The sequence below is a fragment of the Entelurus aequoreus genome, linkage group LG01 (genome assembly GCF_033978785.1).
Source record: "Entelurus aequoreus isolate RoL-2023_Sb linkage group LG01, RoL_Eaeq_v1.1, whole genome shotgun sequence".
NCBI classification, from domain to species: domain Eukaryota; kingdom Metazoa; phylum Chordata; class Actinopteri; order Syngnathiformes; family Syngnathidae; genus Entelurus; species Entelurus aequoreus.
In genome coordinates, this window is record NC_084731.1 from 28,098,659 (window position 1) to 28,120,715 (window position 22,057).

The window sequence follows — 22,057 nt, forward strand, 5'->3', positions numbered from 1 at the left end:
AGTTTAAATAATTTCAGAGACAATTCCATGAGTGATCAAAAATGTTTAATTGGTTGAGTTGAAACAAATTATCAATTAGGTACTGAACTGTGAATAAACGAAGGGTTTTTTTTTGTCTGCACAATGGCCACAGTTCTAAGCCGTAAGTTACACTTGATCCTTCCGAAGTATATGGCTTGTATTTTATCTACTTAGAAAAGTATTATTAAAAACATCAGTATATACACAAATACAGTCATATTTACATTTAGTGTGAGACCGGATGCAGTATTCTTGTTAATGGATTTGACAAGAGAAATAAGTATTAGGACTTGAACTATATATTTTGCTCCAAAGACACGTCACTTGAACGGCCTTGAAGTTTTGTTTTGCAAACGTGATAAAACAAGTTAAGATCTTTGTATGACAGAAAATACAAACACTGGAATCTATGGAAATGAAATACTGCCATTGTTATTCACAAAAGTGAATGTCAATGGTATAAATTATTGTCCAAAGTCAAGTAGTGTGAATAAAACACACTTGGAAACGTTTTTGTCATTTCCTGCCGTCCTCTCTTTCCTTGGACGTTTCATGTTTACTGTTTTTTTTCTCTTCTTTCCTTTCTCTGCTTCTGCTTGTTTCTTGGCGGTCTTTGTCCCGGTCTCTGTCGCGGTCTCTGTCCCTGTCTCTGTCTCGATCTCTGTCCCGGTCGCGCTCTTTGTCTCTCTCCCTGTCTCGTTCTCTCTCTCTGTCCCGGTGTCTGTCTTTTTCTCGGTCTCGATCTTTGTCTCTGTCCCGGTCTTTGTCTTTATCTCGGCCCCTGTCTTTGTCTCTACCTCTGTCTTTGTCTCGCTCTCTGTCTTTGTCATGGTCTTTTTCTCTGTCCCTATCCCGGTCTTTCTGTCTTTCCCTTTCCCGGTTCTTCTCCTTTTCTTTTTCTCTGTCCTTATCTCTTTCTTTCTCTCTGTCCCTCTCCCGGTCCTTCTCTCTTTCTCTGTTCCGCTCCCTGTCTCTGTCGGTCTCCCTGTCTCTGTCCCGCTCCGTGTCTTTTTCTCTGTCGGTCTCCCTATCTCTGTCCCGCTCCCTTTCTTTTTCTATGTCGGTCTCCCTATCTCTGTCCCGCTCTCTGTCTTTGTCTCTGTCTGTCTCCCTATCTCTGTCCCGCTCTCTGTCTTTGTCTCTGTCGGTCTCCCTATCTCTGTCCCGCTCCCTGTCTTTGTCTCTGTCAATCTCCCTATCTCTGTCCCGCTCCCTGTCTTTGTCTCTGTCAGTCTCCCTATCTCTTTCCCGCTCCCTGTCTTTGTCTCTGTCAGTCTCCCTATCTCTGTCCCGCTCCCTGTCTTTGTCTCTGTCAGTCTCCCTATCTCTTTCCCGCTCCCTGTCTTTGTCTCTGTCAGTCTCCCTATCTCTGTCCCGCTCCCTGTCTTTGTCTCTGTCAGTCTCCCTATCTCTGTCCCACTCCCTGTCTTTGTCTCTGTCAGTCTCCCTATCTCTGTCTCGCTCCCTGTCTTTGTCTCTGTCAGTCTCCCTATCTCTGTACCGCTCCCTGTCTTTGTCTCTATCGGTCTCCCTATCTTTATCCCGCTCTCTGTCCTTGTCTCTGTCGGTCTCCCTATTTTGGTCTCTGTCCCGCTCCCTGTCCTTATCTCTGTCAGTCTCCCTATCTTTGTCTCGGTCATTGTCCTTTTCCCTACCCCGGTCTTTCCCCCGGTCTCTATCTCTGCTCCGGGACTTATCCCGTCGTCTGTCTCGCTCATGGTCACGTTCTCGCTCTCTGTCACGGTTGTTTCTTCCTCTGTCGCGATCAGAGTCCCTTCTGTCAGCCTCTCTGTCCCTGGGTCTGTCTTTATCCTTTTCTCTTTCTCTGTCACGGTCTCGCCTATCATCTTTGTCCATTTCCCTCTCTCTTTCACGGTCTCGCCTGTCATCTTTGTCTTGATCTCTGTGTCGCTCAACCTCTGTCTCTTGGTGTTTCTCGACCTCCTTCCCTTTGCTCCGATCTCGTTCTCGGCTAGACTCTCGATTGAGGTCCCTCTCACGGCTTCTTTCCCACTCACGCTCTCTGCTCCACCTCTTGCTCTGACTCCTGTCCCACAAGGTCCTTCCAGGGTGAGGGATGTCTCGCTCTCTGTCTCTCCTGTGATCGCAAGAGATCTCCCTCAGTCTGTCCTCTAATAATTGAGAGGGACCAGAACCAGATTCTCTTAGCACTGCTTCAAAGTGACTGAAGACATCTGCGCTCCGAGGTTCTGAGGCTTCTCGGTTGGTGCTGGTTCTCCTCAGTATTTCAGGAGAGTGGCGGCGCCAGTAGTCATCTCGTCGCATGTCTGGACTGTGGCCTCCCATGCGTTTTGGGGGATCTATGGGAGCCTCTGCAGGAGTTGGTAGCAGCCCGCCGCTGTGACGAAGAGGTCTAGGCTCCTCAGTAAACCTATCGAAGCGGTAACGGTCGGCTCCGCCAAAAGGGGCTCGACTGTCCGGAAGAGGAGGACGAGATATAAGCTCATCAAAAGATCCTCGATGTGGTGGTGAGTGTAGCCTTGAAACCCCAAACTGGTTAGGGAGATTGATGTGTTGTCCCCTAATCTCCACGGTAGAAGGCAGACCTCTTGAATCCTCGTATTGGCTGGTAGGAGGGCCACGGTAAACTTGACCAAGCGATTGCGGCAAATTGTCTTTAAAAGAATGGTGAGGACGATTTTGATGCTGGTCCCCATGCGTGAACGAGTGGCTGTCTTTGTTATACTGCTCCCTTGGCCCACGGGTTTGGTCTACCATTGGTGATTGGACTTGGATTGGCGTTTGACTTGGATGGTCACCATACTGAGATTGAGTAGGACCCCTTGACCCTGGGAAATGGGATGGCGGAGGAAGCCTGTTTTCAAAATGCCCTGGTGGTGGTCCTGAAAAAGGTGGAGGAGGACCTCTGTTTCCAGGGAAACTAAAGGGTGGAGGTGGACCGGTAAATCGTGTAGGCAGCGGATTCTGTGCATCAAAAGTAGGAAGTGGTGGAAGGCCTGGAGGCAGGCCTTGTTGCCCAGCACGCTGAGGATGGATGAGAGGATCAAATATTTGAGGTGGAGGTCCTCTCTGGCCAATTGGTGAGTAGAGTGGTGGTATAAGGTTCTGAGGTGGTCTTGGGGGTGGTTGCTGCTGTGGTGGTGCTTGGGTACATGGCCATTGGCTTTGGTAGGGAGGAAAAGGAGTTGGAGGCGGACCATACGGACGTTTGCTGTCAGCTGGCATTGAAGGAGGACCATGAACAGGGGAGAAGATGGATGGCGGAGGTCCTTGCATAGGAGGCGTAGCTGACATTGAAGGAGGACCTTGTATTGGAGGTGGTATTGACATCGGTGGAGGTCTCACCACAGGGTTTTGTCCTTGGATCTGTTGAGGGAGGAGGAAATTAGCTGGAGAAGGGATGTCAGCTGGGGGTCTATACTCGTCAAAGCGTGACGCTGGCTTGTGCTGTCGCACATGATGGGTATGAGTGTCACTGACGGCTAAACTGTGAGTGAGAACTGGTATTGTGGAGGTAATTGAAGATGAGTAGGAAGGCTCGTTGCAGCAGCTAGAAATGGCTGTGTCTTGGCTATTGTCATCATAGTCTGAGTCCTCGCTACTTCTTAAGATACTCGCTGCATTTGGCCAAATACTGTACATGTCCATCTCCTTTTCAGCCTTGGTCAAGTCATCTTGTTTAATGTTGACTTCTTTCTCTTCCATGTAGTCGTACTCCATATCAGGGTCCATCGTCTCGCCTAATAAAGGAATCGAAACCTCTGACTTTTCGCTCTCCATGAAGGGCAGTGTGTCCGATTTCACTTCCTCCTCCGACAGTGGTGTGTCTGGGTCTTGTGAAGAGTCGGGAAGGTCCGCAGCGGAAGGCAACTGCGGCTCTAGAACTGCCTGTTGCGGTGGAGTACAGCTGTCTGCTGACGATTCCTCTTTTTCGTCAGGTTCATCCGTTGATTTTGTGCCACCTTCTACGTTGCGGAGCATCTGACGAGGATCTCTCCTTTGGTTGATGAGGGGAGCAGTCGATGAAGATTTCACAAGTTCTTCCACTTTTTTGCCAAGCTGCAGTAACTGACTGCTCCCCAAAAGCGTTGGAGGAATCAGCGAATTCTCAGTTGTGCCAGTGGATGGCATCTGCTGTTCTTCCTGTTTTTGTAATGTCTGATCTCCTTTCAGTTTAAGACTCTCAACAATTTTTTCTGGATCAGTTATATGTTCTCCTGAAACAGTGTTGACTTCATCAAATATCGAATCATCCTCAGGATCGTATGCTATATCATCACCTTCACTTGGTACCATTTCAGATTTATTTACCACCTCAACTGGTTTATTAGTCACACTGTAGCCCATACTGGGGTCATATTCTTCCTCTGGGTCGTACGGTCGGTCATCTTCATCCATGTCTACCGGTTTCTCTTTTGAAATCTGTGCAAACTGCTGTACAATAGGATCTAGCATTGTAGAGCGAGGGACAGAAAGTTCGGCACTTTGGTCAGACGGAGAGTTCGAAGCTTCATCGTGTTTTTTCTTGCCAAAAAGCGTGTTGAGGATTGTCTGAAGAGGAGTGGCAGCTGCTGCCGAGGAAGCCACAGAGCTGGAGGAGGATGGGGATTCCACACCAGTGGATGCCATAGAGGACGTGACAGGTGCTTTAATGGACGACAAAAGAGAAAATACAGATGGGGTAGCTACAGGAGCGCTGGACGTCTCAGAGGAGCTGGCTGGAGGTGACCCTGGAGGAGTTGTGCTGAAGGGGATTTCCAAACTTTGGCGTGCGCTTCGCTCTGCTTTGACTGAGGGAAGTGGCTTCGGAAGGCCGGTGTCGTCAATCTCTTTCATTTGAATCTTAGAACGTTTCTCATCAGTTTCCATTGGAGTAGCAGCACGCTTTCTGTCTTTCTGGCAGATCAGGAGCCCCAGGAGTAGGTTGGGTCGCGCTGGTTCAAGTCCTGCAAATGGAATAAATTTTAAAAAACAATATAAACAGAATTACAGAGAGCTTCACAAGAACACTTCTACATTTACATGAAGCATAACACACATTTGGAACTGTGCCTCCTCATCATGTACTACAGTGACATGCAGTCAAGGGAGACAAGTGAAACAGTGAAGTAATTATTATGGATGTTCTTATCAGGGATTTATGCTGCCGATTCCGATCACCCATACGTGAGGTCGGCCGATACAAACACAGATCAAATGTATAAACTGTTTTATTTATTGTGAGTGCTATTGACAGTTAAACAAAATCAGCACACTATATAAAATAGTTCCTTAATCTATTTCATTAGATACACTTGTTTGAGCCAAAGTCAATAGTACACAATAACTAAATAAATTAAAAAACTACTATCCATTACGCATTAATATCCTTTTTGACCTCAAAGTCCTCCTGTGTCTAATTATGTAAACATTAAGAAAAACAGATTTCAAGAAATGAAAATATGGACCTCATGACTCTAGTAAAGATCACATAATATTACTCTTACTCGACACTAGACCCTCCTCATATGTGTCGTGTACTGTGACAATGCTGACACACCGACAGTTGTTGTAATATCGGCTTACTTTCTGCTATAAGACAATATTTTTTTTATCACGTTTTTGCTGATACAGGTTTAAGAAAATACATTCAAGGAACCTATCTCTGATCTGCATCTACTCAGAGGTTTATATGAACTATATGTTTGATGATTAAAAGTCCTTGAGCTTTAAGGGATTAGTCACAAACTGAGGAGGCGTTTGTTCATCCTCTTCTTAAAGGCATGAATACTGCTTGATGTAATGTCTCCAACAACCACAGGGGGAAGGCTGTTCCATATTGTAATAGGAGTGGAGAAAGCTCCTGTTGAGACATTTGTTGCCAATACAAAGACCTATAACCTCGATCTGGTCACACAGCCCATTTTAGTGGCCCCGAAGAAGAGATCTGACTGGGAAGGATTCTTCTTCTTGGACAGGATTATAGCCTTGCACTTGTTGGGCTCGAAAGTGACCTTCCAGTTATCAGCCCACTTTCGGATGTTCTCCAGGTCTTTGTTTAGCGATGCAGCTACCTCCAGTCCATTTAATGTTGTTGTAGGTGCGAAGATGGTAGAGTCGTTCGCATGCAGAAATATGGTGTTCTCACAATGTTCCACAACATCATCTATGAAGATGGAGAATAGTAATGGGCCGAGAATGTATCCCTATTCCAAATACTCTTCTTAAACTTGATTATGCATTTACTTCTTCCGTTTTTTTCAAGCTAGCTTAGATAGCTAGCATGCCTTCTCCTGTTTGTAGCCCCATCCTAATAATTGATAATCATACTTGGGATATTTTTTTGCTGCAATAGAGGTGATTATTATCTTTTTGGGGAGTGTCTTCACTCAGTGTATGGACATGGGCAATTAGCTACTAGCTTCTCAACCAGGGGATTCAAAATAGATAAAATATTAGCCAGAGGGGATCGTCGTTTGTGATTGCCTTCAAAAGGCATTAATCGGCAATAGCAAACCCATACTTATAAATGAAAATCGCCCAATAGATCGGTACATTCCTAATCATGATTTGTATTATTATTTAAAGAACGCCACTTAAAAACACATCTATTTTTCAATTACATTGATAAATTTTTTAATTAGAGCGCATCATGGTGCTTATTGGTAACCCTGCTTTATTTATAAAAAAATATCATTATCAAAATGATGAGTATTTTATGTCATTTATAAGAATAGCTGCCAACATTTGGTCTTTGCAATCCAGTAGATTCCCCATCCCCCGAATAATTTTCAAGTGACTAACAGCACTGTTTATTGTTGAATTTGTATTTTTTTCTAATTGCATTAAAATGTTTACAATTTTGTTATAGGATCAAATGTTTGCCACTTCCCCTAATCAGATTTCTACAAGAATATTAATATTTTAAATAGTACTAATAATGATGTGAGCTTGTTATGCATAATTTTCCTATGTGCATTCAATGTACAGTATACTTGGTGTATGAATATGAAGGTCTATGTTGTACTAAAAACTAACTAGACAAATCAACAAACATTTTAAAAAACATGATACAATACAAAAAGAACATCAGGTTATAAAACTAGTTTTAAGGATCATTCAACTAAACTGTTGGGAGTCATATTTTCAGAAAGTTAAGGATCATGAGGGCAGTACATGTACCTTAAGTATTTTTATTTTGTACATATAATTTAAAACTTACATGTCTTTATTAACATGTTTTATCTACCTTCATGCAATATGTAGTATTTCTATAATTTGATTGATTTCAGTGTTTTATATATTCACAAAAATATCACAATCTGGGAGATTTTTAATCGAGTCAGGATTTTTGAAGACAAGTGCAATTTGCGGAAGTCTTCCGCAAAAGCCGTAAGACTTGGCAGCTACAGTATGTATAAGCATTGTTTTACTTAAGTGGTATATTGAGGGATGTGCTAGTATCGGACGATCGATTAATGTCGATCACAAACATCGATCCCGTCTGACACTATTTATTTTTCTTCCCGCGGATGACAATCGGCCAGCAGCTAATTATGTGCTGCCATACACCGTGTGGAGCTGCTCCCACTAATTTATAATTATCAGTCCGTTACAGCAAATAAACTGCATTTTCTAGTATGTTAAGTATCATTACCAAATATAATCATCGCTGAAGAATAAAGGTGGGGGAAACAATCGATTTTTAGATGCATCGCAATTCGGATATGGACAATTATAGAATCGATTATTAAACAATAATCGATTTATTCTAAATAAAGTAATGCAGACAGTTATAACATTTGACTGACTGCAGCGAGCCACCTCACTGAGAGATCCCACCAGCTTCTTTACTTTCGGGCACTTGTGGTCCAGTTTTGCCCACATTTTCATGAATTTAATAAATGTGGAAGTTAAAATAACTGTTTCTTATTCTAAATGAATTTTTTATTTTTTTTTAAGTTGCAAGGGATAAACGCTAATATAGTGAAACTAAAAGAAATGTAAAACTGCATAAATATACATGAAACAAAGATGCATTTATAATCAATTTTTAATCAAATCGTAGCTTCTGAATCGTAATCGAATCGTGAGGTGCCCAAAGATTCCCACTTCTACTGAAGAACGAGGCAAAACATGTTACAAGCTAGGAGTAGGCATGCTAATAGCTAAGCTAATCGCTAAGCTATCTTTAAAAAAAACACCAGGAAAGAAGTGCTTAGTAAACTTTAAGAAGTGTCTATGTACCCATGTTGCAGCAGAAATCGTGAGGTGCTCAAAGATTCCCACTTCTACTGAAGAACGAGGCAAAACATGTTACAAGCTAGGAGTAGGCATGCTAATAGCTAAGCTAATCGCTAAGCTATCTTTAAAAAAACACCAGGAAAGAAGTGCTTAGTAAACTTTAAGAAGTGTCTATGTACCCATGTTGCAGCAGAAAGTAAGCAGGCGTTAACATGAAATTAGCAAGTACTATTAATAAGTGTCTAGAGAGAAGATATTATAAAAACCACTGTCAGCATTGTCAGTCACATAACATGTAAAAGAGGAGCACGGATCAATCCATAAATTGGTGGTGTAGATACCAGAGGTAGAATCAGTAAATAATCGATACAAGAGTAATCAGATAGTATTTTTATTTTGTCAATAATTTTGTTGTTTCTCTTAATGTTTACAAACTCAATGAATTGTGGGCAAACCCAAAGGATTCAAATTAGTAGTAGAGAGTACTTTTTGCTTTTGTTTAGTTACTGTCTACTATTGAAGTGTATAGAATAAAAGATAAGGAACCAGTCTAAATATTGTGTTGATATTGTTAAACTGTCAATAGCACTCACCATTAATAAATGAAAACATTTACAGTTGATACATGTGATGGGTAAAGGTAGCCGATCTCACTCCCAAATGATCGGTATCGGCAGCATAAAACCCTGATCAGAACATCCTTAAGATATTTTTGGGAAAAAATGTGATGCAAAGCACACAGCCGTTACGATATTACATGGCCAGAGTGCCCCCTACGGTACAAACGCATGAATCAACATTCATGATCTTCCATTACAACCAACCACACGTAACTATGACTACTCTTAAGTCTTTAAGCTTACCTGGTCCATCAAACGGTAAGAGTTTGGAGGGTAATGGGTCTTTTGAGCTCAATGGGATGAGATAAAGATCTTTGATCCGCCGGTTGCTATTAGCTACCACACCAAATCTTTTCCTGCTGCTGAAGTACGAGAAGAGAGACACATAGGCTACTTCCTCTTCCTCTGTGGCTGGATGGAAACGTATCAGACAGAGCTCCTGTGAACAGAGCAAGCCAATGTAATTATTTACTTAAAAAAGGCATCTAAATAAATGTTTTGTATAAACTCACCTTGGACAATGAGGTTTTAAGCTTCCCAACATAGTCCCACACTGTACTTGGAGAGATCCTTCCTCCCACATGGATGGTGTCTGGCAAATCCTGCACAACATTCATCGGACATGAGGAGTTGCAAATTGGTCATAGAATCTCAATACCGTATTTTTCGGATTATAAATCGCAGTTTTTTTCATAGTTTGGCCGGGGGTGCGACATATACTCCGGAGCGACTTATGTGTGAAATTATTAACACATTACCGTAAAATATCAAATAATATTATTTATCTAATTCACGGAAGAGCCGAAGCAAATGTCAGCAATCGTCACACACATGTCAGCAATCGTCATACACACGTCAACCAATAAGAATTCGGCGGGGGAGGGTCATGGCAGAAGTGCATTGTGGGTCATGGGATGCTAACTGCTATATGCTATATGCTACTGCCATAGCTATTAAAATGGATCATTTGGACATTGACGGTAGCTTATAAAAACTGAGAATGGCTGAACAAAAATGGCACCGAAAAGGAAATCATATACTGCAGATTACAAGCTGGACGTAGTGAAATATGCAGCAGAAAACGGCGATCGAGCAGCAGAAAGAAAGGAGCTAGCTGCAACGAGGAAGAAGATTTCATGGGATTTAGCGATCAGGAGTGACAGATTGTTTGGTAAACGTCAGCATGTTCTATGTTATAGTTATTTGAATGACTCTTACCATAATATGTTACGTTAACATACCAGGCACGTTCTCAGTTGGTTATTTATGCGCCATATAACGTACACTTATTCAGCCTGTTGTTCACTATTCTTAATTTATTTTAAATTGCCTTTCAATAGTCTATTCTTGGTGTTGGATTTTATCAAAAAAATTTCCCCCCCAAAAATGCGACTTATACTCCAGTGCGACGTATATGTTTTTTTCCTTCTTTATTATGCATTTTCAGCCGGTGCGACGTATGCTCCGAAGCGACGTATAATCCGAAAAATACGGTACATGCAAAATAATAAGGTATACAATTAGTATGGAATAACTTTTTTTTTACCTCTTTTAGATACTCAAATGAGCCGGAAACCAGGTAAGCTTTGGTTACAAACTTGGCCACAGACTGCATATTAATAAACCCTTTCCATATCTTCTCTTGGCCATGGAGGAAGATTGCTGTCTCTCCCTCAAGAGGTGGATCAGAGGTACTGCAAAAAGCAAAAACATTTTAAAGATTGATTGGTTATTTTTATTTGCCTTAAGTAAAGTCGGCAGCATACTATTGAATGGTTTCAAACTAATAGTTAACTATGTATCCACGTAAGTGCATCAAAAAGTAAAAGTATTACTAAATACCTTGTTTTCGATGGTTTGGACAAAGCCACTGAGGGTGGTGGTGGTGGTGGTGGTGGTGGAGGTGGAGCAGGGGGCATAGGAAGCACTGCCTTGGCTACAACCTCCATGGGAACAGCTATCGCAGCTGGGAGTGCCTCAATCATGTTGTTTATGGGTTTTTCCGGAGCAGTGTAGGTAACGGTAACGCCTGAGGCATGTCTGGCCATGCGCGGGTCTCGGCGCGTGTTGGTGACAGATGACACAGTGGGGTTGATGGCTGGGGGGATCTGCACAGGTGGGGGCAGACTTATGGGACTCTCTTGGTAGAGTTGCTGCTGTGAATCTGGCAGTGCTGCTTCCATGCCAGACTGGTAGGGTGGAGGGATGTGCTGCTGGTAGATTGTGGGGACTTGCGGCGGGCCGACATTTTGGACCAACTCTTGTCTGGGTGGGTCAGGCTTCTTTGTGGGTTTTGTTTTCTTTGACGCGAGCTCATCCTCCGTTTTCTGACCTAAATGACAATTTAAGAAAAATGTGAGCTCGTCACACAAATATTTGTTTCATTTAAAAATCGACAGATTATCTGTGCTGAAATTTGGTCAGTATTGGCCTCTTTTTATGCGTACTACATCAGCAGATTCACTATATACACATTGATACCAGCATTTAGTGTTTTGAAAAATAAATACTAAATGAAGTAAATGAAGCCATGCATGAGAAAAGTTGCCCTTTTTTCCCACTGAGGCACACTTTTCTTCAATTTATGGCAGGAATTCTAGTTTTTGTCCTTCTTTCCCAGCGTCTTACCGGTTCCGTCTTGTTTGTTTTCGCTACTGCAACGATCAAGCCTACGTCCGCGGCGCTCGGAGCGTGGCTTCATTAAAGGAGCTTTTCTGTGATTCTAGACAGTTGGACGTTACAAAAAAATGTATCTCTGCCAAAAATCCAAACTCTGTGTAAATATATTGACAAATAAGAGACTTTTTATATAAGTAAAGAAGAAAAGGCAGCATCCTCATACTTTTAGTAACATCCAGGAGAAAATGGTGCCTGCCAGCTTGAAAAATGTCTCGCCTTTAAACTTCGTCAGGCGTTCTTAACATTTTTGACTTTGGGGTCAAACTTTTTTACTACAGAGTGGACTGGAGCCCACTCAATTATTACCACTAAATAAGAAATCTTAATTGTAATCGTATTAAATAATTATATGTAACCTACTTACACTTAACAACTTTGTCAAATGATATGAAAGCATGTTTTAATCACAACAATAACTATTTAATACAAACTTTCAGCTTAGGTCATGGCGATTGGAAGAATAAGTATTAACCAAATATACTGCAATAGAACGGGCTCATAAATAACTAACATAAAATACATCTCTCTCTCTCTGTATATATATATATATATATATATATATATATATATATATATATATATATATATATATATATATATATATATATATATATATATATATATATATATATATATATATATATATATATATAAACAACCTTTCCTAGTCATGGTGCAGAAAAAAAATGTCCCATCACCATACAATTTAGTCATATTTTTTGCGCTCAAAAAACTCTCTCCAGAATTCTTCTGTTTAAGATTGTCATTACTGCCACAAGAGGTGGAAAAGTGTATTACAACCGAGTACCGCTGCGGCCCACACGGACCACAGCTGGGGAACATACATTTTGGCAAACCCTTGAGGTAGCGCTCTCGGCCCCAAAATGGTCCCTGGCTCGTTAAGAAACACTGAGCTACATGAAGGAGCCCAGAACTGGTTTTATTTGATTGTGCCTAATAATTAGTGTTCCTCACAGGGAAACTGTACAATTATAAAATTATTATATAAAATTAAGTAGGTGGCGAGTTATTGTGTAGAGAAATTCGATATTTTTATAAACTTTCCCAGGAGGTTCCCCATATTTTAAAATGCAAATGTTGATGCTCGTATGACCCGCAGCACTAGACACATGTAATAAAGGTGTTTGTGAAATCCCCTGTTGTTGTTTGGTGCTAAATTATTCACAACATTAGCGCCGCATTAAACATTATGTCACGACTGAAAAAACCCTATCGGTCGATTTCTAGTTTCATTATTCTCATTACAGTCCAAGTAACACAAGTTTCAGTGCATGTTATCTAAATAATAATATTAAATAGTGTCAAAGCGCTTTGAGTAACTTGAAGGTAGAAAGGCGCTATACAAGTATAACCCATTTACCATTTAACTCGTTAACTGAATTCTAACAATAAGCAACTAGCTTATAAAGTGTCAATTTAGTGAAAGTTACTGAAGGTGCAAAACATTCAGAAAAACGCACTATATCAACAAATAATATAATAATAATGATTACATTTATATAGCGCTTTTCTAGAGACACTTTACAGTGAGAACTGCAAACACATCATTCAATCATTTCACATTCACACGTGGTGGTAAGCTACAATTGCCCTGGGGTCGGTAGACTGATGGAAGGCTGACTCGTACCAGAAACTCAAGTTTCTGGACAGTCGCTCTACCATGTGAGCCACCCCGCCCAATAAATATGGACTGTCCTTTATTTACCTGTGCAGATTTTACAGTTGAGGTCAAACAGATGAGTCCTGTGCTCTGACGTTGTGTCTTTGAGCATGCTGCTGAAAATATCCGGCATACTACTGTTCCCCTCAACGGCAGACGGCTGAGTTGCGGATGAAGAAGTGAGGCCTGGCTCATCTTGGTCCTGAGGGTACGATAAAAGGTTGTTATGAAATCCTAAATGAATGATAACAACTTGCTCGTGGTATAAGTAGGTTTTGTGCTTTTTAATAAGAAAAGAGAAGAGAACCAAACTACCCAGGCTACTGTGTTAACTAGTGATGTGCGATATCACTGATTTTCTTTCCGATCCAATACCAGGTAAAATTCAGGCTGGTATCGGCGATACCGGTCCATTATAAAATATACCTAACCTGTCACTAAAATTTTAAAAGTTGTGTATTTTCAAATACCACATCATAATAAATGAACATCATACTAGAAATGCAAATGATGCATGTGTTCGGAAATGGATGATCGACTTAAACATTTTACATGAAAGAGACGGAATGATATTTGGAAAAATGCCAAAAGGGCATTAAAAATAAGCTGAGTCAATTTAAGATCTTGAATTGACTGTATTTTACATCTTCATAGCTGTATAAAATTGGTGCAGTAGATAGCAAGTTATGTATGAAGTGTCGGGCATCTGAGGGAACTCTTGTTCATTTATTGGGGGAATGTCAGAGAATAAAAGAGCTATGGTTGAAAACAACAAAAGAAGCAATCACATTCCTAAATATAAACATCCCAATGACACTGCAAACTTGTATTCTTGGTGATCTGCATCAATTTAGTAACGTGTCATCTAAGAGTAAAAATGCATTTCTTTCAATATGCATCATAACAAAAAGGGTAATATTAAAAAAATGGATAGATGTTGATAGTCCAACTCATACAGGTGTGAATGAATGATGGGTTCTACATGTAAAGCGACTTTGGGTACTTAGAAAAGCGCTATATAAAATCCCAGGTATTATTATTATTATTATACTGACTGGTAAGCTATGGAGATGATATCAATAGAAAAAAACGGCATTTGGTTTAGATAGTAATGAGTCATATATTGGAATATGGGATCCATTATTTTAATTTGTTTTAACTATTAAATGAACCTAAAATATGACTTATTTTATCTTTGTGGAAAATATTGTCGAGCTTATGAGATGTGATGCAAGTGTAAGCCCCTGTGACACTATTGTTCATTTTTTAAATGTTTTTATTTTATTTTTTATAAATGGCTGTGATGATAATAAGTGAGGGATTTTTAATCACTGCTATGTTGGAATTCTAATATTGATACTGTTGTTATTATTCATTTTTGTTTGACTACTTTTGGATTATTTTGTGTCATGTTTGTGTTTCCTCTCAATTGGTCTGTTGATTACTATTCTGAATGTTGCTGGGCCGGGTTTGGTTTTGGAATTGTATTATTTTGTTGGACTGATTAATAAAAAATAAACTAAATAAAAACCAAAAAAAATACTCTTATCGATTAAAAAAAACAGTAAAAATGTAAGAAAAAAAGAGCGAATAATTGGAATGTAATGAGTAAAAGCTGACATTTTTAAACTAATTATAATAATTATATTTAGTCATCTATAAAACAAAGTTAAATATCCCTATCTGTTTTTAGATTTTTTTTTTTGTAAAAAAAAAAAAAAAGGTCAAGTTGCCCCCTAATACCGGTACTTGAATTTTCAGTATGGTGTCCTTGGTAGAAAAAGTTTAGAGACACCTGATGTAAAATATTAGAAGCTCTAAAAATTAAAATAAAGTATACATAAAATATGAACAAATTTTACTTTGTTGATTAAAAAAGAAAATACTAACTTATGAATGAATTTAAAAAATACATCATGATAATAAAACAAATGTGTAACTAAATATTAATATTTTCGTACAGGCAGAATTTTTGACACAGTAGGTTATCCAGTTACACAATCGTATTATCAATAGTTTTATTCTGTTCTTACATGGGAAAGAAAACAACAGTAAAAATGTAAGAAAAAAGAGCAAAAAAATTAAAATGTGATGAGAAAAAGTTGAAATGTTTTAAGTTAATAATAATATACCTAGACACCAATAATACAAAGCAAACAATATTTTTTTATAAAAAAATGTTTAAATAAAAAATATATCAATATGGCACTGCATACTTTGACTTTTCAGCATGCGACCTTTAGTGGGGAAAAGTTTGGACACTGCTGAAAAGTATAGATATTTTGATTTGAGAATCGATATTAGAACATAAATACCTGGTATCTGCGGTATCGATATTTCAGTATCGATCCACACATCACTAGTGTCAATTTGTGCAGGTGAAAGAAGAAAGTGAAAAGTGGCAGTAGAAGAGCGCCACCACTTACTACAGCAGAAGCCATGCGAGCAGATGAGGTTGCAGCAGAGATACATACATCCGCATCCGATGATGGTGGGGCATCCTCCACGTCCATGCTGTGGGAGTCATACCTATTGCCTTGTTTGGAATGACCCGAATGGCCCCTTGAAGCCAACGATTGCACCTGTTGAGACATTTTATCTTTAAAGTGGAACGATGATGATTTCAATCAACATCTAAAACCCTTCTTTGTGGTCCAGATAATATATATTGGATTTGCTTTGGTGTATATTTTGCTCCACAGTGACTTTTGGAACCTCTTTTTTGAGTCTGTCTGGAGCTATTCCCAGATTGCAGATAAAACCACTCTACGTCCTCTTCAAAAGTATCATAGTTTTTTTTTTTTTAAATGTATATTGTTTGAATGTATATCTTGAAGCCGTCACTGGTATTTTAGTTTTTTCAGACACGGTTGAAAACAAACATTACCTAGATTCACAAGGTCAAAACATAAGATGCACACTTGCTTATCGATTCAGAGCCGCAAAAGCTGCTTTTACCAGCGTTTATGTCACTGCATTTTGCACGTCTGTGTTCATGTGCACACGTGCAAATCATTCTTTACTGCTCGCTAGTGTTACCATATCTGAGTTACTGTGTAGAAATATGTGGAAACAACTACAAATGTGCGCTTCATTCATTAACTGTGTTACAAAAAAGATCAATTACAATAATGCATAATGTTGGATATAGAACATACAGTACAAACCCTTTATTTATGATATCTAATTTATTGAAATTCAACGATTTGGTGCACTTGCAAACAGCTAAAAGTATGTATAAAGCAAACTATAACCTGCTACCCAAGAATGTACAACAATTGTTCTCAACAAAAGAGGAGAAATATAACCTTAGAGGAAAATCTAATTTAAAACATTTGTATGCTCGTACAACACTTAAAACCTTTAGCATACAGATGTATGTGGAATTAAATTATGGAATGGATTAAGCAAAGAAATCAAACAAAGCACCAATATGATTCAGTTTAAGAGACTGTTCAAACTACAAGTGTTCACAAAGTACACAGAACAAGAATTATGATGAACAACTTGAACCCTTTTTTTCTTTTTTTTCTTGATAAAGATTATTTATGTATTTAATATTTATTTGCTTATTATGGTATATTATTTATATGTTCACTGTTCTGTTACAGAGAACAAGGAAATTGGATAAAATTGCTATGGTATGAAAAGGGGTAGGATTAAATAATCTCTGCTTCTTCCTACTCCTTTTCGGACATGCTGTAATGGAACAACTGGAATTGTGTGATGCATTATATTGTATTGTATGCATGTTCGAAATAAACTGAAACTGAACTGAACACGTGTCTGAAATAAATATTACCATACATAGATTCACCTGGTCACGGCATAAGGTACACTCGCTGATCGATTCAGAGCCGCATTTAAGAAAAAAGCTGCTTTTTACCAGCATTTATGTCATTGCATGTTCCAAGTTGGTGTTACTGTGCACATGCTAAGACTGTATGAAAATAATAATTTGTACTAATTTTTTTGCATTTTTCATAAATTGACATTTTAACGGGTGCCAGTCGCAAAACCCCGCAAAAAGAGGAATTCAAAACTGTATGCAAGCTCACGCCAAAATGCACGAACCGTATGATGTCACGCTTTGGCATGAACACCAGTATTCAACATTGTAACAACTTTTACTTAGGCCAGAAAAGACAAAAAGTTATCATAGGTTTCCTTTTAAGTAGAGATGTCCGATAATGGCTTTTTTGCCGATATCCAACTTTTAATTACCGATTCCGATATCAACCGATACCGATATATACAGTCGTGGAATTAACACATTATTATGCCTAATTTTGTTGTGATGTCCCGCTGGATGCATTAAACAATGTAACAAGGTTTTCCAAAATAAATTAACTCAAGTTATGGAAAAAAATGCCAACATGGCGCTGCCATATTTATTATTGCAGTCACAAAGTGCTTTTTTTTTTACCGTGCCTCAAAACAGCAGCTTGGAATTTGGGACATGCTCTCCCTAAGAGAGCATGAGGAGGTTGAGGTGGGCGGGGTTGAGGTGGGCGGGGTTCTGGGTAGGGGGTAGCGGGGGTGTATTTTGTAGCGTCCCAGAAGAGTTAGTGCTGCAAGGGGTTCTGGGTATTTGTTCTGTTGGGTTTATGTTGTGTTACGGTGCGGATGTTCTCCCAAAATGTGTTTGTCATTCTTGTTTGGTGTGGGTTCACAGTGTGGCGCATATTTGTAACATTGTTAAAGTTGTTTATACTTCCACCCTCGGTGTGACCTGTATGGCTGTTGACCAAGTATGCTTGCATTCACTTGTGTGTGTGTGAAAAGCCGTAGATATTATGTGACTGGGCCGGCACGCAAAGGCAGTGCCTTTAAGGTTTATTGCCGCTCTGTACTTCTCCCTATGTCCGTGTACACAGCGGCGTTTTAAAAAGTCATAATTTTACTTTTTGAAACCGATAATTTCTGATATTACATTTTAAAGCATTTATCGGCAGTCCGATATTGTCGGACATCCCTACTTTTAAATCTGCATGTCAGACTGTAGTGTCTTCGTAGTTTCAAATATAAGACATTTACCTGAGGAATCTCTGGCTTTTTCCACTCCGACATCTCCTTAGAAACCATTTCTTCAGCACTCAGCCTCACTAGTCGGAAGGGTGTCACCTCACCGCCGATGACCTTGTAGAACAGGCCCTAACACGAACACGCTTGTTTAACACCCAAAAAGCAACATGTATTTTTCGCAAGGTTGTCTTCACTCACTTTGTTTTTGGGGTCCTTAAGGTTGAACATGAGCGACCTGTACTTGTTTTTGTACTTGCTGTCAGTGCTCAGGCAGAGCTTGAACATCTCCTTTTCAATGGCAAAGGACAGCCGCGCCACCTCGCTCTCCGTCATCTTCAGATCGTCACTGTCACTCACTCTGTCGGAAAAAAAAGCACAACAGGTGTTGGAACTATTGGACGGAGCGGGGGTGCGGGGGAGTGTTTTAAGGAAACTCACCTCTTATAGAGGATATCTGTCAGGGACCGACGAATGTTCTGCCTCATCTGGTGGTTGGCGGGAGGGAGCATGGTAGATGCAGGTGGTGCTAAGGAGGCTGGATGGTGAGGTCTTGGGGAGGAAGAGTGGCTGGGCGGAGCTGACGACACCGGAGATGATGGGACTCTCGGCGATGACTGGCTGTGGGGTGGAGCGTCCTTTTGCTGAGGCTGCTTCTTAGGAATGGTGAAGTTGGACTTCCTGACTCTCACTGCTCCTGTGACATGGATGGGTCCTTGTGGGTAAGGCGACGGTGCAGGGGCGGTGGTGGTTGTTGACCGCAGTTTCTTAGACTTTATTGCAGATGTACTGGGAGTTGCAGGCCTCTTGGTTGACTTGGAAGTGGCGGACTGAGGAGGCTTCTTGCCTTTGGTGGACACCTTGGACGACCTGGTGGTCATTGTCTTCTTCACTTTAACCGGGGGCTTGGACTCAGAGGGAGGTTCCTCATGAGTCGGAGCTGCTTCCTTAGTCTTCACTTCTTTGGCGGGAGCTGAAAATCACAAGATACCAAACATCACAATAATGCTAAATTGCTTATACTGAAAACATTTAATGACAACACCAATACCACAATTAAGTATGTGATCTTGGATCAGAGTCTGGATTGTGTACTTAAACAAACATAACCAATACTTATTTGCGGCCGCAGAATAAGCTTTGTAAGTCCATTATGGTCAAAGTTTCCCGTTGTGAAATTTAAAAGAATAATTTTATGCTATTACATAAGCGTGAATGACAAAATATTTGCCATCAGTAATCAATAACCAGCTGGGCCCTTAGGACTTTAAACTAAACCTATTAATAAATCACAATGTTGTACACCCACTATGAAACGTTGGTTGTTGAAAGAAAAAGGACTTCTCAAACTCAACACCTTTGTCCATGATCTCTAACATCACTCCCTAATAATCCCACTTTATAGGTTTACAGAGGGACATACTCACAAAAGCAACTGTGGTTAATTCTCATGATGAATCATGATTCCACATTCCAAACAAAAAACCAACTAGGTGTGAAAGCCAATTAAACCATATTCATATTAATTGAGCAGCAGTGACCCATACACTTCCACTAGATTAAAAGCCAACCACTAGTTTGTTGCATTTTCAAACTGGGAAAATGTGTCCACCTTTTCCTACGACTATGGAAAACATGTTAATTTATCCATAAAATGGCGTATCACATCCTCAGTTGCCAATCCGAAGAAAAAAGGATCCACACGACAGGTGTGATAGGCCTCCGTTCAAAGGTTGTCCAACCCTTGGTTGATCCTTGAGTTGGTAAAATGACCGCCAATCTTCCACCATGCCTCTCAACTTCTCTGCAGCCTCTCCAAGTAGTCTTGGCTTTCCTCTGCACCGTGGATGGGATCAACCAGCAGCTCTCATGTCATCTGGGGCGACCATCTTCACATCCACCCTCCTGAGTTGGATGGGATCAACCAGCAGCTCCATGTCATCGACGGCGACCATCTTCACATCCACCCTCTTGAGTTTAACAGTTGAGTTTAACAGATGCAGATGCAAATTCTTGTTTGATTGAAACCTAACAGGCTATCCAACAGCAAGCCAACACTGCTCAGAAATCAATCAATGAAGGCATCCAAAAATCTGTCACATCTTTTTATTTTAAGCCAGTTTCCCACGATAAGTGATGCATTCGATGTTATGAGTTCAAAGGTTTTTTTTTGTTTTTTTTTTAAAGGTCACCAAAGCCTCAGCCTATAGAGGAAAGAATGCAACTTGATGACAAATTCATGAATCAGCCTGAAAGAGGGCGGGAGAAACGTGTTAGACCTACCTGTTCATAAACTCACGTGAGGACATCAAGACTTACAAAATGACCCTCCACACAGACACCCACCCAACTATCCAACCAAAGCATGATTTAATGGGGTTTATATCTGAAGTGGGTCCAGCAGAAGCTCAACCCTCTTCATCAAGGCAGCACAATTAGTCGCTGCCACAAACCTAATATTTCATATCAGGGAGAACTTTATAGTAGGTAACCTTTAAAATTATCTGATGTGGAGGATCTGCCCTATTTTGATAATTATGTCATACTCACCCAGACGCCAGAGGGTAGACTTACCTTTTTAGCAGCTGCCACTATCCCATCCAGAGGCACATGCTTACATCATCAAAACAACACTTAACAAGTCATGTTTACGTCTGCCACAGAGAAGTTAATCTATGAACTTCAATACACGGAACTACCCGTTTAAGGTCATTAGCAGGAAAGGAACAACATTTAGGATAGCAAAACACTGAAATGCTTTCAACAAAAAACCCTCAAAGAGATACATACACTTTTTGTTTAACACTGTTGCAGATATGGGTGTAGTCTTTTCTGGTGGTACTGCAATGTAATTATGGTCGCTGAACCAGGACGCAGTGGCAGGTGACGGCCGCTGTTCCACCGCATGCACATCGTCTTCGTCCTCATCTGGAATGCGGTTGACACCTCCATCGCTCTCTGTGTCATCCCTGACGTCCTTCGGGCTCTTATTCCCGCTGGCAGCTCCGCTCTGGATGGGATCAAATAAAAAGGAAGCATGTTCAAAGAGTATACTGACAGCAAATGGGGAGTAGTACATGAAGGCTTGCTTGGGGGCTTCTAAAAATGGGAGTCCTGCAGTCTGCTAGGGAAATCTGTCAGTCTATTCATCGCAGTGCAATCACAGCAAACGCTAGGTAGGAAAAATTACAATTCCAGACACGATTGCTAAGAAACACAAAGCTGTTGACATGCTGACAATTTATTGTCTTAAATTTCCTCTGATTAAGTAAGCAATTCAAAATAAGCGCTTATACTCAGCTCAGAGTCAACAACTCCACCCCAAACTGGCACATTTAAGACATAAAATATGGATTAACAAAGGAAATATAGTGTAGCCGTCATCACCCACTTGTCATGTTGTCCCTTATTCATATACAGTACAGGCCAAAAGTTTGGGCACACCTTCTCATTCAATGCGTTTTCTCCATTTTCATGACTATTTACATTGTAGATTGTCACTAAAGGCATCAAAACTATGAATGAACACAGAGTTATTTACTTAACAAAAAAAGGTGCAATAACTGAAAACATGTTTTATATTCTAGATTGCTGATTACTGTTTTGCACATTCTTGGCATTCTCTCGATGAGCTTCAAGAGGTAGTCACCTGAAAGGGTTTTCACTTCACAGGTGTCATAGTTTTTATGCCTTCAGTGACAATCTACAATGTAAATAGTCATAAAAATGAAGAAAACGCATTGTAATGAGATGGTGTGTCCAAACTTTTGGCCTGTACTGTATATGAATAACGGACAACATGTCAAGTGGGTTATGACGGCTACATTAA

At 40.2% G+C, this 22,057-nt stretch overlaps 1 protein-coding gene across 4 annotated transcripts in view; it reads right to left on the reverse strand.

Annotated features, from left to right (window-relative positions):
* Positions 1-11: 11 nt before the first annotated feature.
* LOC133650067 (death-inducer obliterator 1-like) overlaps positions 12-22,057 on the reverse strand; it is a 33,834-nt gene continuing 11,788 nt past the window's right edge. For 3 of the 4 annotated variants that reach the window (XM_062046879.1, XM_062046869.1, XM_062046897.1), the window contains 11 exons: positions 21,019-21,238; positions 18,670-19,201; positions 18,430-18,589; positions 18,244-18,360; positions 15,633-15,788; positions 13,252-13,408; positions 10,689-11,178; positions 10,393-10,540; positions 9,359-9,448; positions 9,090-9,285; positions 12-4,949 (listed from right to left, as the gene is read on the reverse strand). In XM_062046879.1, the coding sequence (XP_061902863.1) occupies positions 538-4,949; positions 9,090-9,285; positions 9,359-9,448; positions 10,393-10,540; positions 10,689-11,178; positions 13,252-13,408; positions 15,633-15,788; positions 18,244-18,360; positions 18,430-18,589; positions 18,670-19,201; positions 21,019-21,238 (6,678 nt within the window). In that variant the 3' untranslated portion in view covers positions 12-537. The remainder of the gene's footprint in view (positions 4,950-9,089; positions 9,286-9,358; positions 9,449-10,392; positions 10,541-10,688; positions 11,179-13,251; positions 13,409-15,632; positions 15,789-18,243; positions 18,361-18,429; positions 18,590-18,669; positions 19,202-21,018; positions 21,239-22,057) is intronic. The other variant, XM_062046888.1, reaches the window with a different exon arrangement.